Source organism: Canis lupus, chromosome 22, assembly GCF_048164855.1.
Source record: "Canis lupus baileyi chromosome 22, mCanLup2.hap1, whole genome shotgun sequence".
Classification (NCBI taxonomy): Eukaryota; Metazoa; Chordata; class Mammalia; order Carnivora; family Canidae; genus Canis; species Canis lupus.
The window spans coordinates 18,061,110-18,087,541 of NC_132859.1; the positions used below are offsets into that span (position 1 = coordinate 18,061,110).

At 37.9% G+C, this 26,432-nt stretch overlaps 1 protein-coding gene across 3 annotated transcripts in view; it reads right to left on the reverse strand.

Moving 5' to 3' along the window:
* ARMC8 (armadillo repeat containing 8) overlaps positions 1–26,432 on the reverse strand; it is a 111,273-nt gene that overhangs the window by 13,633 nt on the left and 71,208 nt on the right. For all 3 annotated transcript variants that reach the window (XM_072792580.1, XM_072792579.1, XM_072792578.1), the window contains 6 exons: positions 14,342–14,424; positions 13,958–14,039; positions 11,650–11,736; positions 7,881–7,973; positions 4,795–4,944; positions 3,725–3,820 (listed from right to left, as the gene is read on the reverse strand). In XM_072792580.1, the coding sequence (XP_072648681.1) occupies positions 3,725–3,820; positions 4,795–4,944; positions 7,881–7,973; positions 11,650–11,736; positions 13,958–14,039; positions 14,342–14,424 (591 nt within the window). The remainder of the gene's footprint in view (positions 1–3,724; positions 3,821–4,794; positions 4,945–7,880; positions 7,974–11,649; positions 11,737–13,957; positions 14,040–14,341; positions 14,425–26,432) is intronic.

A 26,432-nucleotide genomic window follows, 5' to 3' on the forward strand; every position in this document is an offset into this window, starting at 1 on the left:
AAGGCTTCTTGGAGGAAGCGAGACTGAGACCTGGAGCACAGTAAGGAACCACTCAAAGAAAGTGATGAGGAGTGGGAATGGGGTCTAAATTCAAGTAATTTTCTCCAAATTTAACCTTTCTTTTAATAGACTTAAGCTAATTAAGCTTGTGGATTATAGCTAATTGATAGTATTTTCTTACTATGGCCTAAAGCCTCAGATGTAAAGAGTGTGTGGTCTTATTCTTCCTAGATTAATACATTGATTAGGAGGTGAGTCCTGAGGTTTGAACAACAACAACAACAACAACAACAACAACAACAACAGGCTGCCTTTGGGATATAGGAGACATAGAAAATGCAATGTACGATTCAAGGCTTGAGTAGGCACTGGGAGACCATTCTAGGGCACTAAGTCATGACAGGGGACCTTGATATGCCCCAGATGTAGGAGAGAGACACCCTGAGGAAGATGCCAGATTTCCAAGTGAGCTGGTACATGTGAGCCTGTTAGGATTTAACACCCTGAATTTCTTAGGACTGAGGGGACAGCCAGGGGGATAAACAGGTTTGGACTCTAGCTTCATGACGTAGGCATTTCTGGGAAGAGGAAGGAGTGACAAACCTCTTTAGCCTTGTCTTGGGAAGAGTCACCTGTACTCTCTTACCCACTAAGACAGAATATGAGGGGGACTTCATGAAATACTTCTCAGTAAAACTTGTTCATCAAGGTAGGCAAGTGATTCCCCTTCTTGGAGTTTTAGAATATCCGTGCATCCTCAGGCCTGAACAGCACGGCACAGTGAGCTACAGTTCTATTTTGAAGCCTCACAAACCTTGGCCCAAGCCAATTTAACATATAAGCAGGGAACAGAGAGAAAAGCTACACACACACATATCCACCCTCACACAAACACTCATGTGAACTGGAAATTTTTGATGGAGCAGGGATTGGCAAATTATGGCCTATGGACCAAACCCAATCCACTCCCTATTTGGTAAGTAGAATGTTACTGGAAGATAGCCTTGTCTATTTGTTTATTGTCTATAGCTACTTTTAGGCTAGCACAGCACAGCTGAGTAGTTGCCACAGAGACTGAATGGCCTACACAACTTAAAATATTTATCTTGTCCTTTGTGGAAACAGTTTGCCAATCCCTGAAATCAAGAAATAGAAAAGCAAAACAGGGTGGGGGAAAAAAAAATCAATGAAACCAAAAGCTGCTTCTCTGAAAAGATTAAAAACAACAACAACAACAACAACAACAAAACAAAGCTGATAAACCTGTAGCCAGACTGATGAAGAAAAAAGAAATTACCAATATAAAGATCAAAAGAGAGGATACTGCAAAGAACACTACAGACTTTAAAAAGATGAGAGTACTATGAACAATTTCATGTTAATAAATTTGAAAAGATGAAACGGACAAATTCCTGAAGGACACAAAATACCAAAGTTGACTCAAAAAGAAATTGATAACCTGAGTACTATTTCCATAAAATAAATGGTTTTTAGCTTAAACACCTTTTCACAAAAGAAACATAAGGTTCCAGATTGCTTCACTGGTACATTCTACCAAAATTTACGAAAGAATGAATACCAATGCATCACAAATAGGTACAGAAAACTGAGGAGGGAATACCTTTACCTTATTTCCTGAGGCAAGCATTATCCCAATAATCAAATATCAGTACCAAAACCACACAAGGACATCACAAGAAAACTATAAATTAGGATCTCTCATGAATATAGATGTGATACTTCCCTTAATACATTTCAGTAAATCAAATCTAACAACATATGTAAAGGATAATGTATGACATTTTTATATGGTATTTCATTTTTTTGAGCTACTATAAATGGTAGTGTTTTTAAAATTTCAAATTCTTGTTCATGCTGGTATATTAAAAATACAATTGATTTTTCTATCTTGTGGCCTTGGCTAATTCATTGACGAGTTCTAGCTTTTTCTGATGAGTCCATGGCATTTTCTACATAGGCATTCATGTTGTCTGGGAATAGTTTTATTTCTTCCTGTCCAATCTATATGTCTTTTATTTCTTTTTCCAGCTAACAACTAGACACTTCAAGCCTCCCCATCACCACCTACTTCCAGACCATCCCAAAATCTGTATGAAAGAGTATAATTTGAGTCCTGCCAGAACACATTACTGTTGTTGGTCCTTTTTGCCCTCTTCCAAATCTTGCCTCACCTTTTCGGCTTGCTTTACTTCTCAAGTTAGTGGAATTCTATCTAGGTGCGCTGTCTTTATAGACAAAATTCCTTTCTATGCTCTTTAGGTAAAATGGTTTAAGTAAAATAGCTGGACATGGAGCCTGCCGTGGGGCTTGAAATCACCACCCTGACATTGAAACCTGAGCCAAGACCAAATCTGGGCCACCCAGGAACCCCCAGGCAGAATAATTTGAGTTATTCATCTTCTTTGTTGTGTTTCAGTAATGGATCAAGTTCAACCTAGTTTTAGTAATGCCTATGAATTATCATTTTTCTGTGTTAAATTTTTGTTCATCAGAAAAGATGATTATTATTGAAATTTAGGAGAAATCACCTAAAATGTTCATCTTGAAACCACCTTGTCAAATCTCTTGCCTTTTTTGCTCACAAATTCAATCACAGCTCCTATATCCTACCACTCTTATTTCCTGGGTTGTTCTTCTGAAACCTGTAGAATTACTCTAACTCAGGAACAGAGAATGCAGAGCATGGGCCCTAAAGTCAGACTCTAGATTCAACTCTCCACTGATGACCTTGGGCAAGTTTCCTCCACACATAGAAGTATATAGCTCAATGAATTTTGAAAGTGAACACATCATGTAGCCAACATCCATGTCAGAAAGTTGAACATTACCATTGCCTCAGATCTTGTATTAGAAACTTAAGTTTGTAGGTGACTTTTTTTACGACAAAACATATACTATGTTAAAAATCCTTTTTTTTTTTTTATGATTTTATTGATTTATTCATGAGAGAGAGAGAGAGAGAGAGGCAGAGACACAGGCAGAGGGAGAAGCAGGCTCCATGCAGGGAGCCTGACGTGGGACTCAATCCCTGGTCTCCAGGATCAGGCCCTGGGTTGAAGGCGGCACTAAATTGCTGAGCCACCCGGGATGCCCCTATGTTAAAAATCCTATAATAAATCCCAGAAAATATAAAAAAGTGATTCTCAAACTGTTACCTGATGAATGCATAGCCTCTGTATTTTTATGCCTACCCTAAACCTGCCCTACTAAAAGACAACAGAGACTAGAAGTATGAGATAGGAATAAAGAACAGGGATACATTAGAGTTAAAAAGTGAAAAACGATTCCATCATAAGACGATTATTTTATCAGGGTGTTGCAGGAATTTTAGTTCAGAATATGGTGGATATAGAGAACAGGAGATGATGAATCCTAGAGAGTAGATTCAGCCTAGGAATGATCAAAGGCAGTATCCCTATTGACAAGGACAGTGTATAGTGCATGACACAAGAGGGTGAAATTATAGACTCTGGTAATATTTTCTTCTATTCTGGGAGGATGAATTCTTGAAGACAGTTTCAGGGGTGGTAGAGGATCTTTCTTCTCCAATATTTCTTGTCTCTATAGTACCTTCCATCTCAACACTCTTTCACAGATTTGAATATTTCAGGACACTCCTAATGAAAATCCTTCTTGTTACTGACATTCAGAAGATACTCCTCAGCAAAAAAAAAAAAGGGAGGTGGTGGTGGGGGGCACATACCTGTTCTTTGACCTCAATGTTATGTTCCCCTTCCAGAATAAGGGTGACAGCTTGCATAATTTGCTTTCCATGAGTACTCATTATTTTATCTATATGCTGCAAAAACAATGGGAAATCCACAATTATCTGGGGAACAGAGAAGAAGACCATAGAAAGGAACAAAAAGCTTCTAAAAGTTAAATAACTGCTTGAAAGAGAACATCATAGCATATAGAAGTAGATGCCACAGAATAGCGTTTATTATAGCAGAAAACTGCATTTTGCCTTCTATGTGTATGGGTGTATACGTGTGTGTGTATGTGTATGTATATTATACATATATGTTAAGAAGGACATAGACTTGACCTGATTAAGAATACAGTCACTGGGGATCCTCAAGCCCAAAGACATTAAAGAAAAAGGAACTTTAAAAATGGATGGGGAAAGGGAAGAAGCCAAAGACATGGAAAATATGGCACAGATTTACTAATACCCTGGGGCACAAATGTACAAAGAAGGCTCAGAAAACAAGTGAGGCACAAAGGGACTATCCATGTTTCTTCATCTACCTGAAGGCCACTGACACTGTTGCTTAGGGAACAACAAGAGGGACCCCAGAAAAAGGCTCAGTCCCTCCTGCTTTGACATATATCCACACTGCCATCTTCAGAGGTCAACCCAGTAAATGTTGGCAGGGTGGGAACTGGTCTATGGAGTAACACTGAGAAGCATTCTTTAAAGGAAAAGAAGCAGAGACCCCAGGGGTAAGTAACTGAGGCAGACAAGAAAACCCATTCTGGCCAGCAAACTAAGTAAAAATAAAGTAACAAATCAAGGGAAGCTTATATTCAGCATGGAGTAAGGAGAGGGAGACAGAATAAGCAGTGTGGGAGTGGAGGGTCAGGTAGCTATATGGTGAAGTTCACTTATGGTGGTGACAGGTCTAGATATCGACTTCTCACTTCTCTGGGAAGGGGCAACATTTGAATCACACTTCTTGGCAGATGTTGATGGGAGAAGTGAGGGAAGGCAAAGTTTTATATTGCATATGCAGGGGCAGCTAATGTGGAAACCTGGATGATTGTACTTACAGGCCGAGTAGAGAGGAGATTTCTAAGAAGTCCCAATGTCTTCATCAGCACATTCAAATCTGAATCTGATAATAACCGGAATAGCTGTTCAGTACTCAAGCTTCGTAAAATATCTGCTTTTATTTTTTGTTCAGCTTGAAATGCCATATTCTGAAAGGATTAAAGAAGCTTCAAAAATCATGTTTAATTTTCTTTATTAAATATTTTAATAGTAACTCTGAGAATTTTCAAAGTACAAACAGAAGCTGCAAATAATCTTTAAATTTAAGTCACATTATTTTTCTGATGTCTGTTAATTACCTATAATTCTGTCTGTGAAGAGAAAGATAACTATCATTCCTATATATACTCCTGTATAAGGAATATGACCACTTTTTGACATGGGTATTTGAGAGTCTTAAGATTTGACAAAAAATTAGAAAATATACAACTCAATTCTTTAAAAAAAATATTCAATTTATTTAAACTGAAAACAAAAACAAAACCCAAAGCCCAAACAATAAAACGGTTCACCCATTTCTCCCACCCGCCCATCTCCTGCTTCTTCTGGCAACCACTGATCTGCTATCTATATCTATGAGCTTGGTTACTTTTCTTTTTCTTTTTTTTTTTATTGAAGATTTTATTTATTTATTCATAGAGACACACACACAGAGAGAGAGAGAGAGAGAGAGAGAGAGAGAGAGAGAGAGGCAGAGACACAGGCAGAGGGAGAAGCAGGCTTCATGCAGAGAGCCCGACGTGGGACTCGATCCTGGGACTCCAGGATCACGCCCTGGGCTGCAGGCAGCGCTAAACCGCTGCACCACCGGGACTGCCCAGCTTGGTTACTTTTCATAAATGTTTCTGGTTATCAGGTTACCTCCCTGCACCCTTTTTTTTTTTTTAAAGTAGGCTCTACACCCAGCATAGAACCCAATGTGAGGCTTGCACTCACAACCCTGAGATCAAGACTTTGAGCTGAGAGAGAGAGCAGATGCTTAACCCACTAAGCCACCCAAGCACCCCTTCTTCTGTGTATTTTAATAACAAAGTTATTACTAATAACTATACTGTGCCACCCATTTTAAGAATGACTAAAAATACTCCCTTATGGGTGAAAATAAGTAGTGGGTTTTGTCAACTTTACTGGCACCAAAACACCTACTATACTAGGTGTTGCTATGGCAAGTTTATATACAGGAAGCTCTCCAAAGGGGTAGGAAGTATATCTAAGCTACTAGCAACTTCAGATGGCTGGTATCTATTTTGCTCCTTTTTCTCCTTTCTAGATACATTATAGATTACCCCAGTTTAATCTAAAACCCCAGCTTAATCTAATAATAACACATCTGAAGAAAAGAAAAACATGGCAAATTCCAAATAAGTCATAAACCAACTTTTGATACAAAAATCTCTTGTAAACTAGAAATTTATCAATATTGCCTTACAAGAACTTTTTTTTTTTTTTTTAAGATCTTATTTATTTATTTGAGAGGGAGAGCATCTCAAGCGGATTCCTCATTGAACGCGGAGCCTTGAGGTGGGGCTTGATCTCACAACCCTGAGATCATGACCTAAGCCAAATCAAGAGCTGGACGCTTAAAAGATGGGTCACCCAGGTGCCCTCAGGCTTATTTTTAATTTAGGAGCTAAAACATGCAAAAGATCAAGTTACCTAATGATGTGAGGCAGTTTGGCAGAGAGAAAAAGAGCACTGGGCTGGTGTCAAGAGATCTAAACCACAAATGATGCCAGGATTTTACACTTGGTAGACAGAGAAGAAAGCAGCTGGTTATATAGTGACTGATGAGAATAAAATAGTCAATATGGGTTTGAGGATAATAAATTCAATTTTTAATAATAAAATTGTACATGTCAGGGAGGCTTCAAATGAAGTCTCATAGGCCATTTAAGTGATAGACCTGGGGAACAGGGGACAATTATGTGTGGGTATGTATATTTCTCAAAGTAACTTCTATTAAGGGGAGCTGAAACCATGTGAGTAGATGAAGTCCCTGAAACTGAAGTGTAAAGGGAATTGGAAACTGGGAACTGAAACTGGGTTTCCTGAGAAGGAGGTTGCAAAGGGGGTTAGGTAGAAAGTAAGGTTAAAAAAAAAAAAAAAAAAAAAAAAAGTCCTGGGAAGACCTTCAAGAAAGAGAAGTACTAAAAGCTGATTCAAAGTTTAGGAGAAAGATAACAAACTACTGGATTCAGTGCTTTCTTAGAAGAAGAGTATTTCTATCCCAAACTTTGTGTGAAAAGACAGCAGATACACACAGAACAGAGAAAAGAATATATGTTTAAAACAGGTTCAGAACCCATTGTCACCACTCATTAGGTGTGACACCTTGGATGATTCATTTACCCTCCAAGACCCAGGTTCCTAATTGTGAGGTGGATATAAACCAATATAACTTAAAATAAGAATTAGTGATAACCAGAGATAAAAACATTGCTCAGTGTCTTGTACACAGTAATTAAATTATAACTACTATAATTATATTTGAAGAAATCCATGTAAATTTTAATTTCAATATATTTTAATAAATCTTAAGTTATGTAGTTTTGACTTCATAGTTACATCATTTTTTAATTTAGATTATAAATTATTTACTTGAAATTATCAAGAAGTTATTAAGCAATTATGCATCAATTCTGTTGCCTTGGGCAAGTTATTTAATCACTCTGTGCTCAGTATACTCATCTGTAAAATATGAATACCCCCCCTAGCTTATTTCAGAATTATAAAGAGCACAGGAGACATGAAAAGGCTCTGTCAAGCAAGTAGTTCTAGGCAGGTTATCAATATATTCATGATGAGGAAAAAGTATTTTTTCCAAATTAGATGTCCAACTTTAATATCTGTCCGCTTTTCCTAATAATAAACAGGAGAACTGTGGCTGTGCAACTTGATTATATTCAAATCCAGAAACTGAATACTAAGTCTTCAAGGTCTGAGATCATTAGAAAACTGGGCCAAAATAGAAAGATTTTTCAAAAAGCAAATTTCAGACATTTCAAATAACACATTCTTTAGTTTTACCTTTGAGAACACCTCCATTCTCTTTACAAATGACCATATATAAAAGAGCGAAACATACCATTAACGCCCAAATTCCATTTACTCGCAAAGCGGGATTTTCACTTTGGGTTAATCCACAAAGTAGTTCTACAGCTCCAGACTCTAAAATTGGCTGTGATTGGAAAGGAAAAAAAAAGCACAGTTTTAAAGTCAGGTTTGTGACTAATGTGCATATATCCTGACAATCTATTATTTCCTTCCTACTTTTACCCAACTCCAACTAACTTTCACAAAGCAGTGAGTGAGGCAGACACAAAAACTACTATGAGAAGGGCAAGAACAATTAGTCTCTCACAAATTCAAAAACCAAAATAGTTCCAGTCATTTCTCTTTTCTTTGTAGCTCTGAAAGACTCAGGAGCTGTCCTAATCTCTGCACATGCCCTTATGATTAAAGTATCTAATTCCACACTCTCATTCTCACCTTTGAGACATTCACTCCCTGGGTAGTGCACGTGTGTATTCCATGTGTTTTCTTTATAAGCTGGGACTATGACAACATGGTTGGTTTACATGGAACTTACATTAACCAAACTAGCTTCTTTCCAAATTGTCAATGTTATTCCAAACATGCTGCAGAACACATCTTTTAAAACTACTTTCAGGACTACCTATCATATAAGCAAAACAGTTGTATACTTTAAGAGTCACATCACACGCTACACCTAAAATAGCATGCGTTAGATGCATGCTAGATGAGTAGATGAACAGTGGTTAGCCTGACCACTCACTTTATTTATGATCCTTGGCTGAAAACAGACTTTGATAATTTCTAAAAAATCCACACCTTTGAGGACTGATCTACTGTCACCAATGAGTGCTTAAAAGATCTCCTTTCAAGTGGATTCTACAATTGTCTTAAGCAATTCAGATTTATATAGGAAGAAAAAGGACAGTGACTTTCAAGATGACACTCTGAAGAAAGATACACGTTCCTCTATGTGTACAAATTGGTTTTATTTCTTTTTAAAAATTTTTTTAGTAAGGTGACACACAAGGTTACATTATTTTCAGATGTACGATATGATTTCATAAGTTTACACATTACGTTATGCTTACCAGAAGTATAGTATCATATCACCATACAATGCTATTACAATCCCTGCTATTCCCAAGACTTACTCATTCTATAACTGGAAGTCTGTATTGCCTTCTTCCTTTTTGTCTGTTTCACCCACCTCCCTATCTCCTGTTTTTTTTTTTTTTTTAATTTGCATTTATTTTTTAAAAAAGATTTTATTTATCTATTTACACAGAGAGAGAGAGAGCATATGTGTGAAAGCACACAAGAAGGGGGAACTACAGAGTGAGAGGGAGAAGCAGGCTCTCCACTGAGCAGGGAACCTGATGCAGTCTTGATCTCAGGACCCTGGGATCATGACCTGAGCTGAAGGCAGAAGCTTAACCGACTGAGGCAGTCAGGAGCCCTGTTTGTTTTTTGTTTTGAAGTTAAGTCCAAACTTACGAAGTAGCAAGAATAATATAAGGTACTTCTACATATTCTCCTAGATTCAACAATTTTAAACATTTTTGCCATATTTGCTTTATCATTATCTCTTTCCTTCTGTATGCCCATATCCACATTATTCATCTTTTTCTGAATCATTTAAAAGTAGAGCATATACATCATGTCCCTTTACCCTTCATACTTCAGACTTCAATGTATTTCCTAAGAACAAGGACATTCTCTTAGAATCACAGAACAGTTACCAACTTCAGAGAGGTTAACATTAAAACAATACTTTTAGGGGATCCGCGGGTGGCTCAGCAGTTTGGTGCCTGCCTTTCGCCTGGGGTGTGATCCTTGAGTCCTGGGATCTAGTCCCACATCAGGCTCCCTGTGTTTCTGCTTCTCCCTCTCTCCCTGTCTCTCTTGAGTAAATAAAATCTTTAAAAAACAAAACAAAAAACCCCAATACTTTTATCATATCTATAGCACATATGCCAGTTTTGTCAACTGGCCTAATAAATGTTTTTATAGCATTTCTTTCCATTCCAGTTCAGGATCCAATTTATTTTCAATATAAAAAAAAATCAATCGGGGATCCCTGGGTGGCTCAGCAGTTTGGCCCAGGGCGCGATCCTGGAGTCCCGGGATCGAGTCCCGCGTTGGGCTCCCGGCATGGAGCCTGCTTCTCCCTCTGCCTGTGTCTCTGCCTCTCTCTCTATGTCTATCATAAATAAATAAAAATAAATCTTTAAAAAAAAATCAATCGTATTAATGATCCTATGCCTTAGCTCATTTACCTTACTTCTAACCAGACTCTATCTATGTATGCTAAAGGTAGATCTGAGGCAACATAAGAGCTGTTCAGGATGATTGTATTGTACTAACTGCAACCAGATCATCATCATGCCAAGACTCCCACCATAAAAGCAGAGGAAAACAGATGGAAACTCTGGCATCCTGTTTAACTTTTTCTTCCTTCAGAGTAACTACCAGTCTCTCTCCTTTTGTTCCAGGATTTCTGCTTATTGAGTAACTATCTCTGAACCTCCACCTTGTTACTAAATGCTAGTTAGAAGTCTATAGGTGGGGGATCCCTGGGTGGCGCAGCGGTTTGGCGCCTGCCTTTGGCCCAGGGCGCGATCCTGGAGGCCCGGGATCGAATCCCACGTCAGGCTCCCGGTGCATGGAGCCTGCTTCTCCCTCTGCCTGCGTCTCTGCCTCTCTCTCTCTCTCTCTGTGTGACTATCATAAATAAATTAAAAAAAAAAAAAAAAAAAGAAGTCTATAGGTGTTACAATGCTGGAAGGAAATTTAACAAAAATGGAACTACTAAATAAAGGATAGTGTCTAAACCTCAGCTCAGAATTGGGCAGACCAGAGATATTTTAACATGATGAAACTAACTCTATAAGATTTTATTTAAGCTTTATTAAAGCTTATTGTAGTTTTCCCTAGTATAAAAACAATACATGTTCAAATAATTTATAAAATGTATAAAAGGGAAAAAGTATTCCCATATGCAATCCCTCCCCAAACAACTACCATTAACATTAAACATTAAAAAGATTTTCCTGGGGAGCCTGGGTGGCTCAGTCAGTTAAGCATTCGACTCTCAATTTCACCTCAGGTCATGATCTCGGGGTTGTTAAGACTGAGCCCCATGTTGGTGTCTGCGATCAGCATGGAGCTTACTTAAAATTCTCAATCTCTCTCTCTCTCTCTTTCAAAAAAAGTAAAACAATTATTTTCCAATGCCAGCATTAGCCCTCAAATGATTTACGATTCTGGTTTACAAAATTGAGCCTTAATTTATTCTTTAGTATATATAGTTTAAAAATAGTCTATTACTTTTGTAATTACATTTGTAGTTGCAGGCAGTTTAGATGACCTATAAGCTACTGTACCTTCCAAATAAGCTGCACATGCCAGGCAGAAAAGGGAGACTAAGAAATTAAACTGCATTTTAAAATGATCTTATTTACACATATGTCCCCAATTTATAAGTAGGTTTTTTAAAAAAGATTCATTCATTCATTCATTCATTCATTCATTCATTCATTCATTCATTAAGAGAATGAACAGGGGCAGGAGGTGAAGGAGAATCTCAAGCAGACCCCTGATAAGTGTGGAGCCCGACACCAGGCTGGATTCCATGACGAGGCTGGATCATGACATGAGCCGAAATCAAGAGTCAGACACTTAACTGACTGAGCCATTGAGGTGTTCCCAGTAGTTTTTAAACCTCAATCCTGAAATTTCAAAGTCAACTACTGTACAAATTATTTAACTAAGCTCTAGGTAGACTGAGCAAAGTCTAGGAAGAGAAAATCAATACGAACCTCTTTGCTTGGAGAAAATTCAAGAAGAAGGTTACATAGCATGGAAGATGCTACTACTAGGATTTCATCTGGTGCATTTTGTAAAACCTACGGAATTTAAAAAAGGGATGCTATTAATGGTTTGGAACAAGGGAGGTGAGATCATGAGAACAAATGAGAACCAAAAACAATTTATCTTTCACCTTGACTTTTCATATTGATTAGGTTAGGAAAGATCCATTTGATACTGTGTCAAACTTTACCTGGTGCTCTAATTATGACTAAGGCCCTCACACCTATCTTGCTGGAGAAGCTCCAGCCCCACTGCCAGGATGGGAAGTGCTGCACAGAAAGAGATAAACACATAAGTCAGGGAGGGGGCGCACTATATGAAAAGTGTGAACATCATGGGACTGCTTTGGAACGAGTTAGTTCAATTTACTCCATTGTATCACCCCATTTCTGAAACCACAAAATTGCCCCAGAGCCTGAAATGTTCTGATGTGTTTGTCTCTAGAAGGATTTTTTTTGTTTTTTTTTACCAAAAACATGGATGAATCAAGCTACTACACAGGTAGGGCAACGTGGGGACTGGTTTTCAAGACTGGAATCATAGCCCTGGTTCCAAACCCCCTTCTCTCCACTTATTAGATATGGAACTTGACCTATTTCTTAACCTCTCTGAGTCTTTGAATTGAGAAAAACAATACTTCCTTGATAGGCCTTTTTAAGATTAAATGTGATATGGTCAATGTTAAGGGAAGCAACACAAAATGGGAGTAAAGAACACAGGCTGCCTGAATGCAAATTTCAGCTCAAACACTAAATAAGTATATGAATTCCCTGGCTATAAAACAGGGATGATGGTATTGTTGTGAGAATTAATATATGAAAAGATTTTAGAACAGTAACTGGCACACAGTAATAGCTATACAAGTTTTTAAAAAGCTAATTTATTGTCATAATTGTCGTTATCATCAAGGACATAGTAGGTACATAGCAAACTAATTGCCATGGACTCACGCAACATAGCATAATGACAAATGTTAGTCACCATTAGCTATTATCAGAACCTGGTGTTTCTAGATTCTAAGAGTGAAGACTTGATAAAAACCACCTCGCTTATATGCAATATCCACTTCAACTGAATCCTTTTGCATTTGGGATCAGATCAGATTGATGATCCCTAAAGGAATCTTAGAAGCTCTTGTTATACAAACTGGAAGTGGATCATCACAAAAACCTTCAGAGTTAAATATATTATTTATAATGCTTTCTTCATCTAAATCAAGTCTGAAATTCCCTAGAATAAGCAAGAATTACAAAATAAAAATAGTTGTCTTAAGATATTGCATTTTAACTCTCCTGTGAACTGTTAGCTAGTTGATGAAGATCAAATCTATATGCTTTGCATCCTGATCTCTGTGTCTGCCACAACTCCCAGTGAGATCAATAATCCTTCCCTTGCCACACCTTTCCTTTACCCCTCAGGTACATACCCTACCCATTTTTTAAAGCCATCCTCATTCCAGAAGCCTCCTTGAAGCCCTTCCAGGCAGAAGTCACTCTATCCTCCTTTGAATATCCACAGTCTTTGTTTGTGACCTCTCCTAGGAGCCTTATTGCTGTCCACTATTCAAGTTCTTTGTGCAGCTATACCAATCTCCTTTTCTAGCAACAAATTTAAGCTTCTTAAAGGACTACTTTATCTATGGTCTAATTTATCCTGGCCCTTATCAACTGAAAGGCTCTGCACAAAAAGGGTGATATCATTAGCAGCAACCTACAGCCTCATCTAAGTTTTGATTCAGATTTATTTGACCCACACCACTTTTTTTTTTTTTTTTTGGCCCTGAAGGAAAGACATAAGACCAAAGAAGTTATTTCGGTGTAAAGACATACGAGATGACACTGTGGTAAAAAAAAAAAAAAAAAAAAAAAAAATCTAGGGATTGCCAAAAGGTTAAGAAGAGGTTATACCTCTAAATGACTGATTCTTTTCCTTTTTTATAACTAAAAACTACAAAGACTGTGGATGAAATCTAAAGTTTAATACCAAACACACAGGGAGATCAGATAAGTTAACTCAAGTTTTACTGACTAAAAGAAAACTGGGCAACTGCTTCCCTGTCACACTTGAGATGCTTGACCTTGGAAACACGTTCTGTAGATCTAAAGATGCTTTAGAACGTCAGATCTGAGGAGACAATATTCAAAATCCTTCACACAAAACCCAGCCATACTGCTGGACCTGGGAGTGCTGTTAGCTACCTTGGCTCACTATAAAGGCTTTGTGGGAATTGGTGCTACTTGCTGCTTTTCTTCTTACCTTCATTAAAGGTTTCCACACAGCATGATCCTGGAAACTGGTTCGAAGCTGCTGCACAGATCTAGATAAACTGTGCAAACATCTACAAAGAATAATCAAAATTAGCTTCAAAAGAAGCCAAAACTTTTACTTTTCAAAGACACTGCTTGGCATTTCAATAAATACTAATAAGCACTTCAAGTATATCTATAGACATTGTTAATTCAACTACTTCAGGGCTTCATGGGCTTTTCAGGCTAGCTTCCCTGGTAAGTGATGTAAGAATTCACCTGAGAATACTTTCGAGTAACATTTGGATTCTGCGCTTACTTGCTGAAGGTCCGGAAAGGAAACAGGTTAAACACACGGCAAAGGGTTTTTATTCAGACCATTTAAAGCTCATACCTGACGGCAGCTAACCGCACCTTGACACTAGACTCAGACAAGCCAGTCACAATTCGGTCCATCATATTTTCAGTCTCAATGATCTGGAGAAAAAGGTTAATGCTGCATAAATAACAACACGAAGAGGACAAATTTCACTGCTTGTAAATGCAAGTATGTTAATATCCATTAGAAGTTAATGTTTTTAACAAGAGTTTTTACCTCCGGAACCATCATTTTGTGGTGGGGGCAGGCAGCTCATCAGAAAGGAAGGCCTACCCACTAAGGACCTGCCAGACTGAATGACGGGCATGAAGGGCAGATTATGTTTCTTTATTTTTAAAAATACTTGAAACAACTATATGGCACAAATATTGCAGAGGTATTGCATAAACAGTATTGAGACAAAGCAAAAGATACAATTGAATCATCATTGGCAGGTTCCTGCCAGAGTGAGATTCTAGGAAAATCATAGTCCACACTCAGCTCCTTATGAAATCTGTGGGTTTCTGACAGAGCCACCCTGTGGCTACTTTCTTACTAAGCAAATGGAAACTAAGCTAAATATTTAGAAAAGTAACCCCTGCCATCTTTTTACTGTAACACTAAGTCCTGTTAGATATAATCACTACAATCAAAAAGTTTAATTTAAAAACAAGGTAGCCTACAATTTTCCTTCATTAAGCAATGTACAGATACAAAATAAAAACTGTGTGGAAGAAATTAAACTTAACTTGTGCGGTCCTATGGAAAAACCACATATTAGAAAAAAATACTGATACAATCACAACCAAAATATTAACAAAAACAACTAACATTGGTTAAGTACATCTACGTGCTGGGCATTGTGCTAATAAGCATATTACATTATCTGATTTAACCCTTTTGCAGGCATTATTATTACTCTCATCAGTGAAGGTTCTACATGATACAGAGCTTGCCTGGGATCACAAAGCAGAGAGGAACCCAGGCACAATCTCACTCCAGGGTCCTGATGCTTAGTCATGCCTGTAATATGGCCCTGGTTAGAGAAGTATGCCTGTGTTCACAAGGTAGGTGCCAACATGAGTGACATGTTAATGGGAGTCATTACTCACACCTGGAAAGCACGTGGCTGGGAGAACACATGGGAAGATCACCTGGGGAGCTTAAAAAAAAAAAAAAATCTCAGGTCAATTAAATCAGACTGTGGAATGGGGCTCCAGCACCCGTATTTTTTTTTTTTTTTTTAAAGCTCCTCAGGTAGAATCCAGTATGCAATCATGGCTGAGGATCCCTGGACCTAGACTAAAATGACAGGAGTTAGAAGGCTGACTTCAGAACAGAAGAGGGTGGGAAATCTTCAGATGTTCAAGCCAAATGGGAAGAGAAAACACAGTGTTGATGGGGAGAATAATATCAACTATTAAGAACGTGGAGCCATGCTTTAGCTAAAGGGTAGGAATGGTCATTTTTATTTAGTGATTTGCAGGTTCCAAATTGACATAAGAAAACTTCCATATTGACTCCTCTCCCCAGACCAAACCTAAATCTCACCCTTAACTTTATGTTTTTCACCTTGTCTTCATGGTCTTCTAGTTTCTCAGCTCCTGGTTACCTACTCTACCGTATGCTTTTGCGCAGACACTCTACTTAGTAGACAGATTCCCCATTTCACTGTCCTCCCACCACACATCACTGCTTCAGATCTCAAACCACTGATACTACCATGGAAGTCACCAAACTTGGCAGCCTGGTCTCAGCTTATGCTATCCCACTTGGTGGGACCATCACTGCTGCTCCACCAACCCTGCACTCATCCTCAGGAGAGTCCCGTTATCTCCTAGGATGGTTACTTCGTTCTTCAAATTCTTCCCACCTCCTCATGCCTGAAGTCTCTCTGTGCCGCCTCATTTTTGCAGGGGCCTTGCTTTCTTCCTGGGACACAAGTTGTCTCAACTTTCTTCTTCTCCTTACTAATATGTCTCCATATTTCTCTTCTTTACTCCTTGTTGAAGTTTCATACTTCAAGCTCAAAGCCCTTCTGCTTTTATTGAGAAACTATTTTCCGTACCTCTTTCTTGCATCTTTATTCTGCCCAACCCCCTGGGTCCTTCTCTGCCTGCCCCAATGCCCACTTCCACCTCAACTTAAAAGAATGCCCAAATTTAACCTTTTTAAGCTATAGTCCTCTCACCCCTCCCTTCCTTAAATGGATGCATGTCCCAAGGCTCTGCTCATCTCTCACTCTACACAAATGACAATGCTGGGAGTTCAAAATCAGCTTGATACTCCCTAATCTAAAATTCTTTATTCCAAGAATAAAGTGGTGGTGGGGGCGGGGGGTGGGGAATGGAGCTGAGAAATGCTATTAGACTGACTCTGGGTGCTTAAGAAACATGGGCATGGGCAATAATTTAAAGAGGCTTCTGGATAATGTTTACCTGCCACATCCAACCAAAGATGTAAATCTGCCAAGGGATAGGACAAGTGTAGCACTCAGCAGGCATACAGATTTGCTCTATAATCCTGACCAATCACTTGATCTCCCTAGGCCTTCAGTACAATGAGGGGATAAAGCAATGATTATTTTACCTCCAGTCATTTGCAATCAGCATGTAAATAAACACGTTAGTTTATCAGGTTGTTCAGAAGTGACATGAGAAGGTAGGGTAGAAGAGACAAGATAGTACAGGTCTAGTTAGACAAGGGGTCAAACCAGGGAGCAGGCAGACGAGTCTAAGGGCAAATAGGGCACAGCTCCTATTTACGTGCCCACATTTACTTAGTCAGCAACTATCTGAGTGCCCACTGAATGCTCAACATGGTTTTAAAACTTGAAGATACAATGGCAAGGGAGAGAAAGCCCTTGTTCCTACCAAACTTACAATGAAGGATTGGCAAGTGCAACGAACTACTGAATGAGTGCTATGGCACTTGAATCTACATCAGCAAAAGTACTTTAGGAATGACAAGGGCTACAGGGCTTCAGGTAGACAGAGTGAATTAAGTGTCTACAAAAGGTAAGTGGGAAAAACCCCCAATCTCAGAATGGCTGGGAAATGGTCATTAATGACCATACCAGAGAATACTGAGGCTTAGGCCAACAGACAAGGGGGAACTATGTTAGCAGCTAATCATCATAACATCAGAGCAGAGCTTCATGCTTTAAGTTTCCTAGGGTGTGGAGGCTGGTATTTTGGAGCTGGAGAATAGCTATAAAATGACTGGTAAGCCTTTCCCCTGAGTTAGGATATAAAACAGGAGGACTATTTGGAGGTATTTTCTCTTTCAGGCACAAGGTGATCTTCTTAGGTTACAGTCTATCAAAATGTCTGCAAGTAGGAAGCCTGATTTGTAACCAAACTTGTTGTGGAGGGACATTAGTAACTCTGCTAGGTTCTGGTAGGCCCACTACTTGAATGCCTGGCCCACCTTCTCCAAGATACCAGTCTGGGAGCAAGAGGGTGAAAATAATGCAAAAATCAGAATGAGAACCTAGGATTCCAATCCAAAAAGGTATCACGAGAGGCTATGTGAATGAGCAACACGATCTAACTGTGGCTTTATAATCTTGAGGGTATTCACACCATCGGTGCAGGGATAAAAGCGGTATAGTGAATATACTGACAAAATAAAGATAAAAATGTGATTACAAGGCAGAGAAAGGTTTGTGATCACATTCAGAGAAAAACTGTTCAGGTCAGCTGGGAAGGAGTTGGCGGTGGCTGCTGCCATAAGGTCTAACAGAAACTTTTCAGACCTGGGTTGGAAGGCCAAGCACAGTAACACACGTTCTTCATAGTGCCTTTCAACAACCCCAGTACTGTGCTACAAAGCCTTGATAATGATAGAGAGCCAAGTCCAAGATCCTGCAAAGGATCTTAGGTCTTTCTAGAATATAAGAGCAATGCCAAGTGAAGCTTGAGGTTGTTCTGCCTAATGGTTCTAGTTGTAGATTCCTCAGCCACAGTTCAGCAAATATGCCCTGTAGCATAGCTTGTTGAATTTGCTTTAAAGGAGGAGGGAAGGAGAGAAAGAGGGAGGAAGGGCCCTCTGTTACATAGACACTGTGCCTGGCCAGGAATGTAAGTGGTAGACTGAATCTTCAGAGTGTAGGTGCCATTTCTTTTTCTCTGCTCTTCTAGGGGGCCTAGGCTGTAAATTTACTACAGAATTAAATCACATAAAAATGCTACATCATAAACTGACCAAGTTTTAGGTCAATGGACCAGATTCCATGCTACCTCTCTGCTGGTGTTTTAGTCCTCATGACTACTAAGCTTTTTTCTCTGGTATTATAGTTCCTACAGGGGTAGATAAGGATCTGAAGCCCCTGCAATTCAGATGAACTCTATAGCCTGTGAGAGAAAAGGGCAATCAGCCTAGAGGGTCATGGGGGAAAATGCAGAACCCAGATAATCCTAAAGTTCATGGCACAAATGGGAATGTTAATAAGATGAAAATGGCCTTGGCTTACAAGGGAATTCCCTAGCCCTCCATGAGTTCTAGTGGACTCATACTTTAGTTGTGGCCAAGTCATATACCATCTGTTCCTCAGAGAATATGAAGAACTGGAAGAGTCAGAGTTAAAAACAAAACCCAACTACTCCTTCCAGCATGACCCAGGATGAAGCATTTTCCAGGTACTAGCAACTTTAGATTGGACCTTGAACTGTGATCAAAACAGGTCAAGCAGAGGATGTAAAAACCAGGCAGATTCTTAGCGGTGTCAAGAAACTTCTCAGATGATTCAAAGTGAGTGGGCTTGGAGTCAAGGGAGTTGGAGGGTAAAGTGGGCATTTTCTTAACATCCACGATTTATACTAATGTGCACAATGGCCAAGCAAATATAATTTAATTCCAGGTAGGTTTTGTGAAAAGTTCCCAGAAAGTCTTAACAAGAGAGAACTGGCTAGAAAGAGTGAAAACTTGGAATCGAACTTCGTAAGTCAGAAGAGGCAGATTTAAGATCTAAGTGGATAAGGCAGCAAATCCAGAAAGTCTAGTTAATATAGCAGGGGCTAAGCAGCCAAGCAGGATGCAGAACAAGGAGGTCAGGAACAAAGAATAGGTCTGGCAAGGAAAAAGATCTATAATGGACATTGAACCTGTTGGTATGGATGGCGACCCTTTCGACTCATAAGTGTCAATGCAGACAAGTCCCACGATACACACGAGACTTTCTGACCAGGGGCCACCTATTTAAGGTCCAGCCCCTCATACAACTTATCTTTTTTTTTTTTTTCTAAGCAGATGAGCCCTATGAACACAAGGTCTGATGTCAGTAGAGTGGAGAGACTGGTTTTAGAAACAGGGTAGAGGCTGGGGAGGAAGGAAAGGGGTTATGAGGTAACAAGGTAGATACCAGAGTAAGATAAGCATGCACAACCAGCTTATTTGGTAGCCTGAGTAGAATCATTAGGGGTGTGGGGAGGGATCCACTCCTAAAAATGGAAAACCAAACTTTCCTTAGGTTTTAGGAAGTGACCATTCTGATTTTGCCACAAAATACTTAACTGAAAGACATGATGCCATGCATATCATGGAAACGCACTTAGTATTTATAATTCCTAAGTACATCCTTATACCAATCTTTTACTAAAATAGAAAAGCAGAACACACACACCCCAATAGCACTTGGCCTTCCACGAATCAAGCAAGGGGCAGCTGCAATGCTTGCTCCTATTCATTTGGGAACCCGATTCTCCTATTGCATTCTTCTCAGTGCCACTGATGGCAGCAGACAACTATCTGGAGGAATTAAATACATGTATGGTTAAGTTTTTAATTGAATAATGTTAAATTTTGAAGGAGTTTTAGAAATAAATTTATTCAACTTCTTTAGTTCATCAATGAGGTCTCTGAAATTCAGAAAGATTAAGTCACTGGTCAAGGTTGTCTATGCAAATTAGGACAGTGCTAGGGCTCCACTGGGTTTTCTTTTTTAAAGATTTTATTTATTTATTCATGAGAGAAAGAGAGAGAGAGACAGAGACAGAGAGAGAGGCAGAGACACACGCAGAGGGAGAAGCAGGCGCCGCACGGGGAGCCTGATGTGGGACTCGATCCCAATACTCCAGGATCACACCCTGGGCTGAAGGCAGGCACTAAATCGCTGAGCCACCCAGGCGTCCCTCCACTAGGTTTTCTTACTTCTAGTGTAAGGTCCATTTCACTTGCTGTGAAAAGGATGAGATTTTTGCTTAGCCTTAGTAACTAAACTGAGATCTAACTTGGAAAACTGGGGAAAAAGCAATTTAAAAGTTATCAGAACCAAAAAAAAAAAAAAGTTATTAGTGCTGTGGAAACTACAGCCTATATATATATATATACTGACATCCTAGGCCAATAAAAATTAGCATACTATAAGGCCCCCAAGAGAGAAAATAACAAATCAATGATTCAGCTTAGGGTGGGAGTAAAAATGCCAAAGGTTGGAAAAGATGGAAGCCAATGAAGAAAAAGTAACCTAAGGAAATATTGTGAAGAAAACCCACAAGAGTTCCACTGACGTTTCATTCAATTCCCTAATGATTTGATCTCCATTCTAGAATCAGCATCCAGCTTCCGCAGATACTAACTAAATGGAACTAATATTCTACTGTTTTCAGTCATTAGCCCCATCTGTTCTGAATGAGAACTGTAGGGATCCCTGGGTGGCACAGCGGTTTGGCGCCTGCCTTTGGCCCAGGGCGCGATCCTGGAGACCTGGGATCGAATCCCACATCGGGCTCCTGATGCATGGAGCCTGCTTCTCTCTCTGCCTGTGTCTCTGCCCCTCTCTCTCTCTCTCTCTGTGACTATCATAAAATAAAAAAAAAAAAAAAAAAAAAATTGAATGAGAACTGTAGGCTTTCCTACCCACAGTGTATTCCATACAATACCTTTGTCACTGTTCCAATGTAAGATTTTCTGACATTTTCCTCAAGCAAATAGCTTTAAAATAAAGGGTAGTTTTTACCAAAGGCTCTTTTTTCTAAATGATACACAACTTCTCTTAAGACAAATCACTGATCAACACATTATATTCCTGAGTCTCAAGTAAACATCTCACAAAGTATGTCTTCCCTTCTCTCAATCTTCTATTGCTATCCACTCCCACATTCATACCAAATTTCTCAAATTCCATGATCATGGGACACACAGGTGGGGAGGAAATAGTTATCTTATCTCAGCTAGAGAAGTGAACAAAACATTCTAGTAAGACATGATCTACAGGACCTCCTTTTAGTCCTTTCTCTTGAAGGCACTTAACTAAATCAACATCTAATCCCTCTTGCAGGCCTAATAGGAATGGCATCACATTTAGGAGTGGAGGACAAAGAAGGGAGAATTCTTATGGTGGACCTATTCTTAGGCTTCTAGATTTCATTAAGTCTCTTTAAGTGTTAGGAGAAATACTCAAAGTTCTAAACTTTTCTACACTTCGGAAAGAAGTGGGAGCGTTCTCTTGGCCCAACATCTCTTTCTCCTAAAACCAAACACATCATGTCAGAAATACTTATAAAGTGTAAACATAGATCAACACTTTATCAAAAAATATTTCTCTACATATATATATATAGATATATATGTTTATATATATATGTTCAATTTTTAAAGCTCAAACATCAGCTTAATGGCAGAACGGAACATAAATAGTTAATTCTCTTCTTTCATTTTAGCACATAAGTAAAACCATTAAAAATTACTTCAAATAACAGAACTAGAAACCTCCTCTTCACCTTGTACTGTTTTCCAGGGATCTGAATGATGCACTGCTCCAGGAGCTGTGCAATACAATGGCCCTGCTCAGCCTCTACTCATCTATACACACATCCATGCATCCAATATTCTTAATGATCCTACAGGTTGGCAGGCTGAATTTTCATGTCCAGACGTACACAGTTTACTCAGTTAATACAAGCATAGCAGCTACTATTTGCCAGATAATGCTTCTATGGAGTTTACATTCTACTTACAAACAACATAGTCTGACAAGAGAGAACTATTAAAAGAACATACAAGGATTTAAAAATCTTGCCTTAATTTAAAATCTATTCCATAAGGAAGCTATCTACAAAATAAAATGCTGACACAGCACCTCTATTTTGTCATTGATTCTGGATGCTTCTAGTACATTAGTTTATAATGTGACCACATCTATACTGTGCCCTTAGAAAAACATTTCCAATTGATGTAGGAGAACAGAGATACAAAGATCCTTCATTTTGTGGGTCAAAACTCGTGGAACTGATTTTAATATTTTGGAAGGAAAAGGTGAGAATGCTTTCAAGTAAACTCTTGAGATGAGACTATTATATAAGAGATGGATTCTTCTAGATTCACTCATAATAGGCTATTTTAATTATAGCTATACCTTAATCAGATTATGGAAAAACTAGCTCTCAATGTAGACATCACCTTTTATTGCACACAAGGCCCTGGAATTACTACATAGCATTTTAGTGTTTCATCCCCTTAACTACTTTAAATTGTGAGCTCCTACAAGGTACACAACCAGTCTTCATTCTTGGGCATATAGGAGGAGGTATGTATCATAACTGCCAGATGTATAAATGTGAATATTAAAGCACCTCACTACTTACTTTGTATCAAAAACTATGTGAGAAAATAGACACATCTTCTGAAATCTGATGCTTTGCAACCAGCTAATAACAGTCATTAGGTTCTCAAAAATTCATAGCATTTTCTTTTTCAACTACTCTATCACACATTGTCCTTTGAATTTTCTTGTCATTTCATATCATAATTTGGCTCTGGTTATGGTATTTAACTTTATATGAGTAAAGCAACAGTTAACAGCACAGACTTTGTGGAGTCAGACACTGGGATATGATGTAGTTTCTGTCTCTTATTATCTGGGTGGTCTTGGTCAAACTGCTTATTTCTTGATCTGCAATAGCTATCGCACAGGGTTATATGAGGTTAGGGGAGATAATGTGCTAATGCCTAGCACAGAGTCTGGCACATAGGAAGTGCTCAATAAATGTCAGCAGTTATATTAAAATTAGGTTTCCTAAACAAATTATCTCTTGATGTAAGTATCTGAGTTATATAATTTTTCTATGACTCCTTACCACATAACCCAATGCTTCGTATATCACAAAGGCTGAATAGATGTTTGCTTAATACACAAACTGGATCTTTATTTTTCTCTTTGGCATGATGAAAAATCTTATTCAGGCAACTTTGCTAACCAATACTTAGAACCTAATGTTTCCTACCATAACCCAATGTATAGCTATTATCCAATTTGTCTGGGGCCCATTATATGACAAAATCAGTCAAACAAGGGAATCAGCATGTAGAAAAGTATCCAGTGACAATTTCAGATCATCAACACTTGATAATGCCTCTCTTTCAAGAAGTTAGACAATTGCTCTCCCCCCTAACCTCAGCTTTGGCATGTCCCCATTTCTTTCTATAGTTCATTATAAAAAGGCAAACAGGAAGCATAGTTTTCATCAAAACTGGTATCATAGTCACTTATATTTAGCTATACATTACTAGCACAGGGTGGGCAAACCTGTATTTTAGACTTTGTGGCATATGATTGTGTCGCCAACTATTCAATCTCCCATTATAGTGCAAAACAGCCATAGGCAACACATAGACAAATCAACACGGCTATATTCCAATAAAACTTTATCAATTATATTTTAATAAAGTTGACAAAAAGTAGAGAAACCTTTATGGACACAAATTTGAATTTACTTTTCAAATGTCAGGAAATATTCCTTTGATTTTTTTCCCCACCAACGATATAAAAATGCAAAAACCATTCTAAGCTAGCAGGTTATAGAATTACTACATAGGTATTTAGTACCTACAGGGTATAGTTTGTCAAGCCCTGTGCTAGCATTTATAACCATGGGGAAAATTGCAGCAGCAATGGTCCTGGTTCCTCACCACAAACTCAATTTTCTCAAAATCTACTACTCCACAAATATTATAGCATCCAAAACATTTCATTCATTTCCAGACAGAACATTCTAAAAACCCAACTCAGTCACTAATTTTAGTTCTACAGATCTAATAAAGATCATATTTTTAACCCATCTCTTGGTTTATATCTTAGATTATAAACAAAATAATCAACATTTACTTCACATTTTAAGAATAAGAATTATAATTCAATGGTTTATGCAACCACAACACAAATAATATTCAATGTTGTCTCCATTTGATGCAACTCTGAAATAAAAATTCATTACTTGATTTTATAAATATCTCTATTAAGTATATAGCATTAGCACGCCCAGGTTTGCTTCTTGCAGTATGTTGAAGGCCAACGGTTTCAATACTGTGGGCAAGTGGCAAAACCTGGTATGGTCATGGTTAACTCTTTAAAAATACTTACCATTGTGAAAGAATGTTGCAGAGTTCACTTAAAATTCTTTGGTAGATTACCCTTAAGAAGATAACTAACAATTTAACCATAGATTAAGTCAGGGAATTCAGAATTCTGCATGAATTTGTTATTATTCAGTAGCAAAGCCAAGTCTTGAAGGATGCTACTTCTGTGGTACTGTCGAAAACCTTCAAAATGTTCAAGGCATTTGTTTCAAAATGCAGACTAAGGCTCAGAAATAATTCCTTCCATCTGCCTGGTTTCATGGCAGAGACAAATACAGAATTTTGACACTGTGCCTTTTAAATGACCATTAAAATTACTGAGCTTTGCAAAAATATAAATTCGTGATATAATTATATTGTTACCCAGAAAACCAACTAGTAATAAAATCAAGCTATAACCAATGATAAAAATGTTCAAAAGTGAAATGCTTCAATAAGTTTTTCACAGCAGAAAGATATTAGAAAAAACTAACCTATATTTATAAATATATTTTAAAATCTTGCAACTTTAAAAATATCAAAGAATTTATATTTGTTCAAAATTTGAAGATATATATATTTGAGATATGATTTTATACCAATGATGATCCTTTGGAAAAATGACATCTAAGGCAACTATGGACAGTAGTACTTAGATAACCAAAGTCAGGTAAAACTTGGCCTCTTCACTTTTCTGAAGACATCTATTACCTAGGATTTTAACCAATTATTGATTTATATTGTAATATTCTACTTAACTCCAAGAAAAATAAAATTGTATTTGGTGCTTTGGAGAACAAGCTATAGCTATAGCATCAAGGAGTTTTGAAAACCAGTATTTTAAATATATTTTAAAATATAAGAATAAAAAGACATCTTATCTTTAATGAGAGAGAAACTAAAGAATGGTCCTATGGTTCTGAACCATAAATATTTTTACTAGAATGAATACAGTTTTGGAAATTTACAGCATAAACATCATTATCTTTGTTGCAAACTTTAAAAAAAAAATTATGACCCAATGCTGTTCAGCTCTTCTAATACACTTAAAAATATGTATTTATTTTTAATCTTCCAATGAAGTCATTTAAGATATTCTAACAAATGCTTCCATTTATGAAGCACCTACAGGCATCACGCTAAATATTTAAAATACATTAGATCTTGTCCTCACAATGACCCTGCAGACATAACTTCCTTTGCTAGGAAAAAGAGGGTAGAAGACAAATTCTCCTTTTCTGTTTTCCTTTTCTTATTTTTCTCTATCTTTTAAAAAAACAACCCACTGTTCAGTTGGGAAAAGCAAAAAACATCTTGCTACTATCTTCACATTTATCATAAAACTTCTGTGGCTGGATGAGGATTTTTTTTTTGCCCCTAAAAGGAACAAAAACTTAAGATTTTATGTTTTCAATTCTTGAAAATATAAAAAGCATTTAGGAAACCTTAAAAATAACAAAAATATTAAATTATTAGTTTCTAAATTGATTCAAGGATAGCTATATATTGATATCACCTCATCCACTTTCACTGGTTCACAGTAATTCCTTGAGCCCCTAAGCGAATTCTTCTGGCCATTTCTTAGTTTTCTCTGACTTATTGAGGTTTTAGTATAAATGCTGAATCTTAAGGCTGTGTTTTACTGCTGTTTATCTAATCTCTGTTTTCCCCTTTCCTCCACCCATTGGACAATGTTTATACAATGTAGGAAATTCAATCTATGTAGAAACAAATTACTGATCTTAAAAATCTGACATTTATTAATATGGGATATTTTATACAGATGTATATT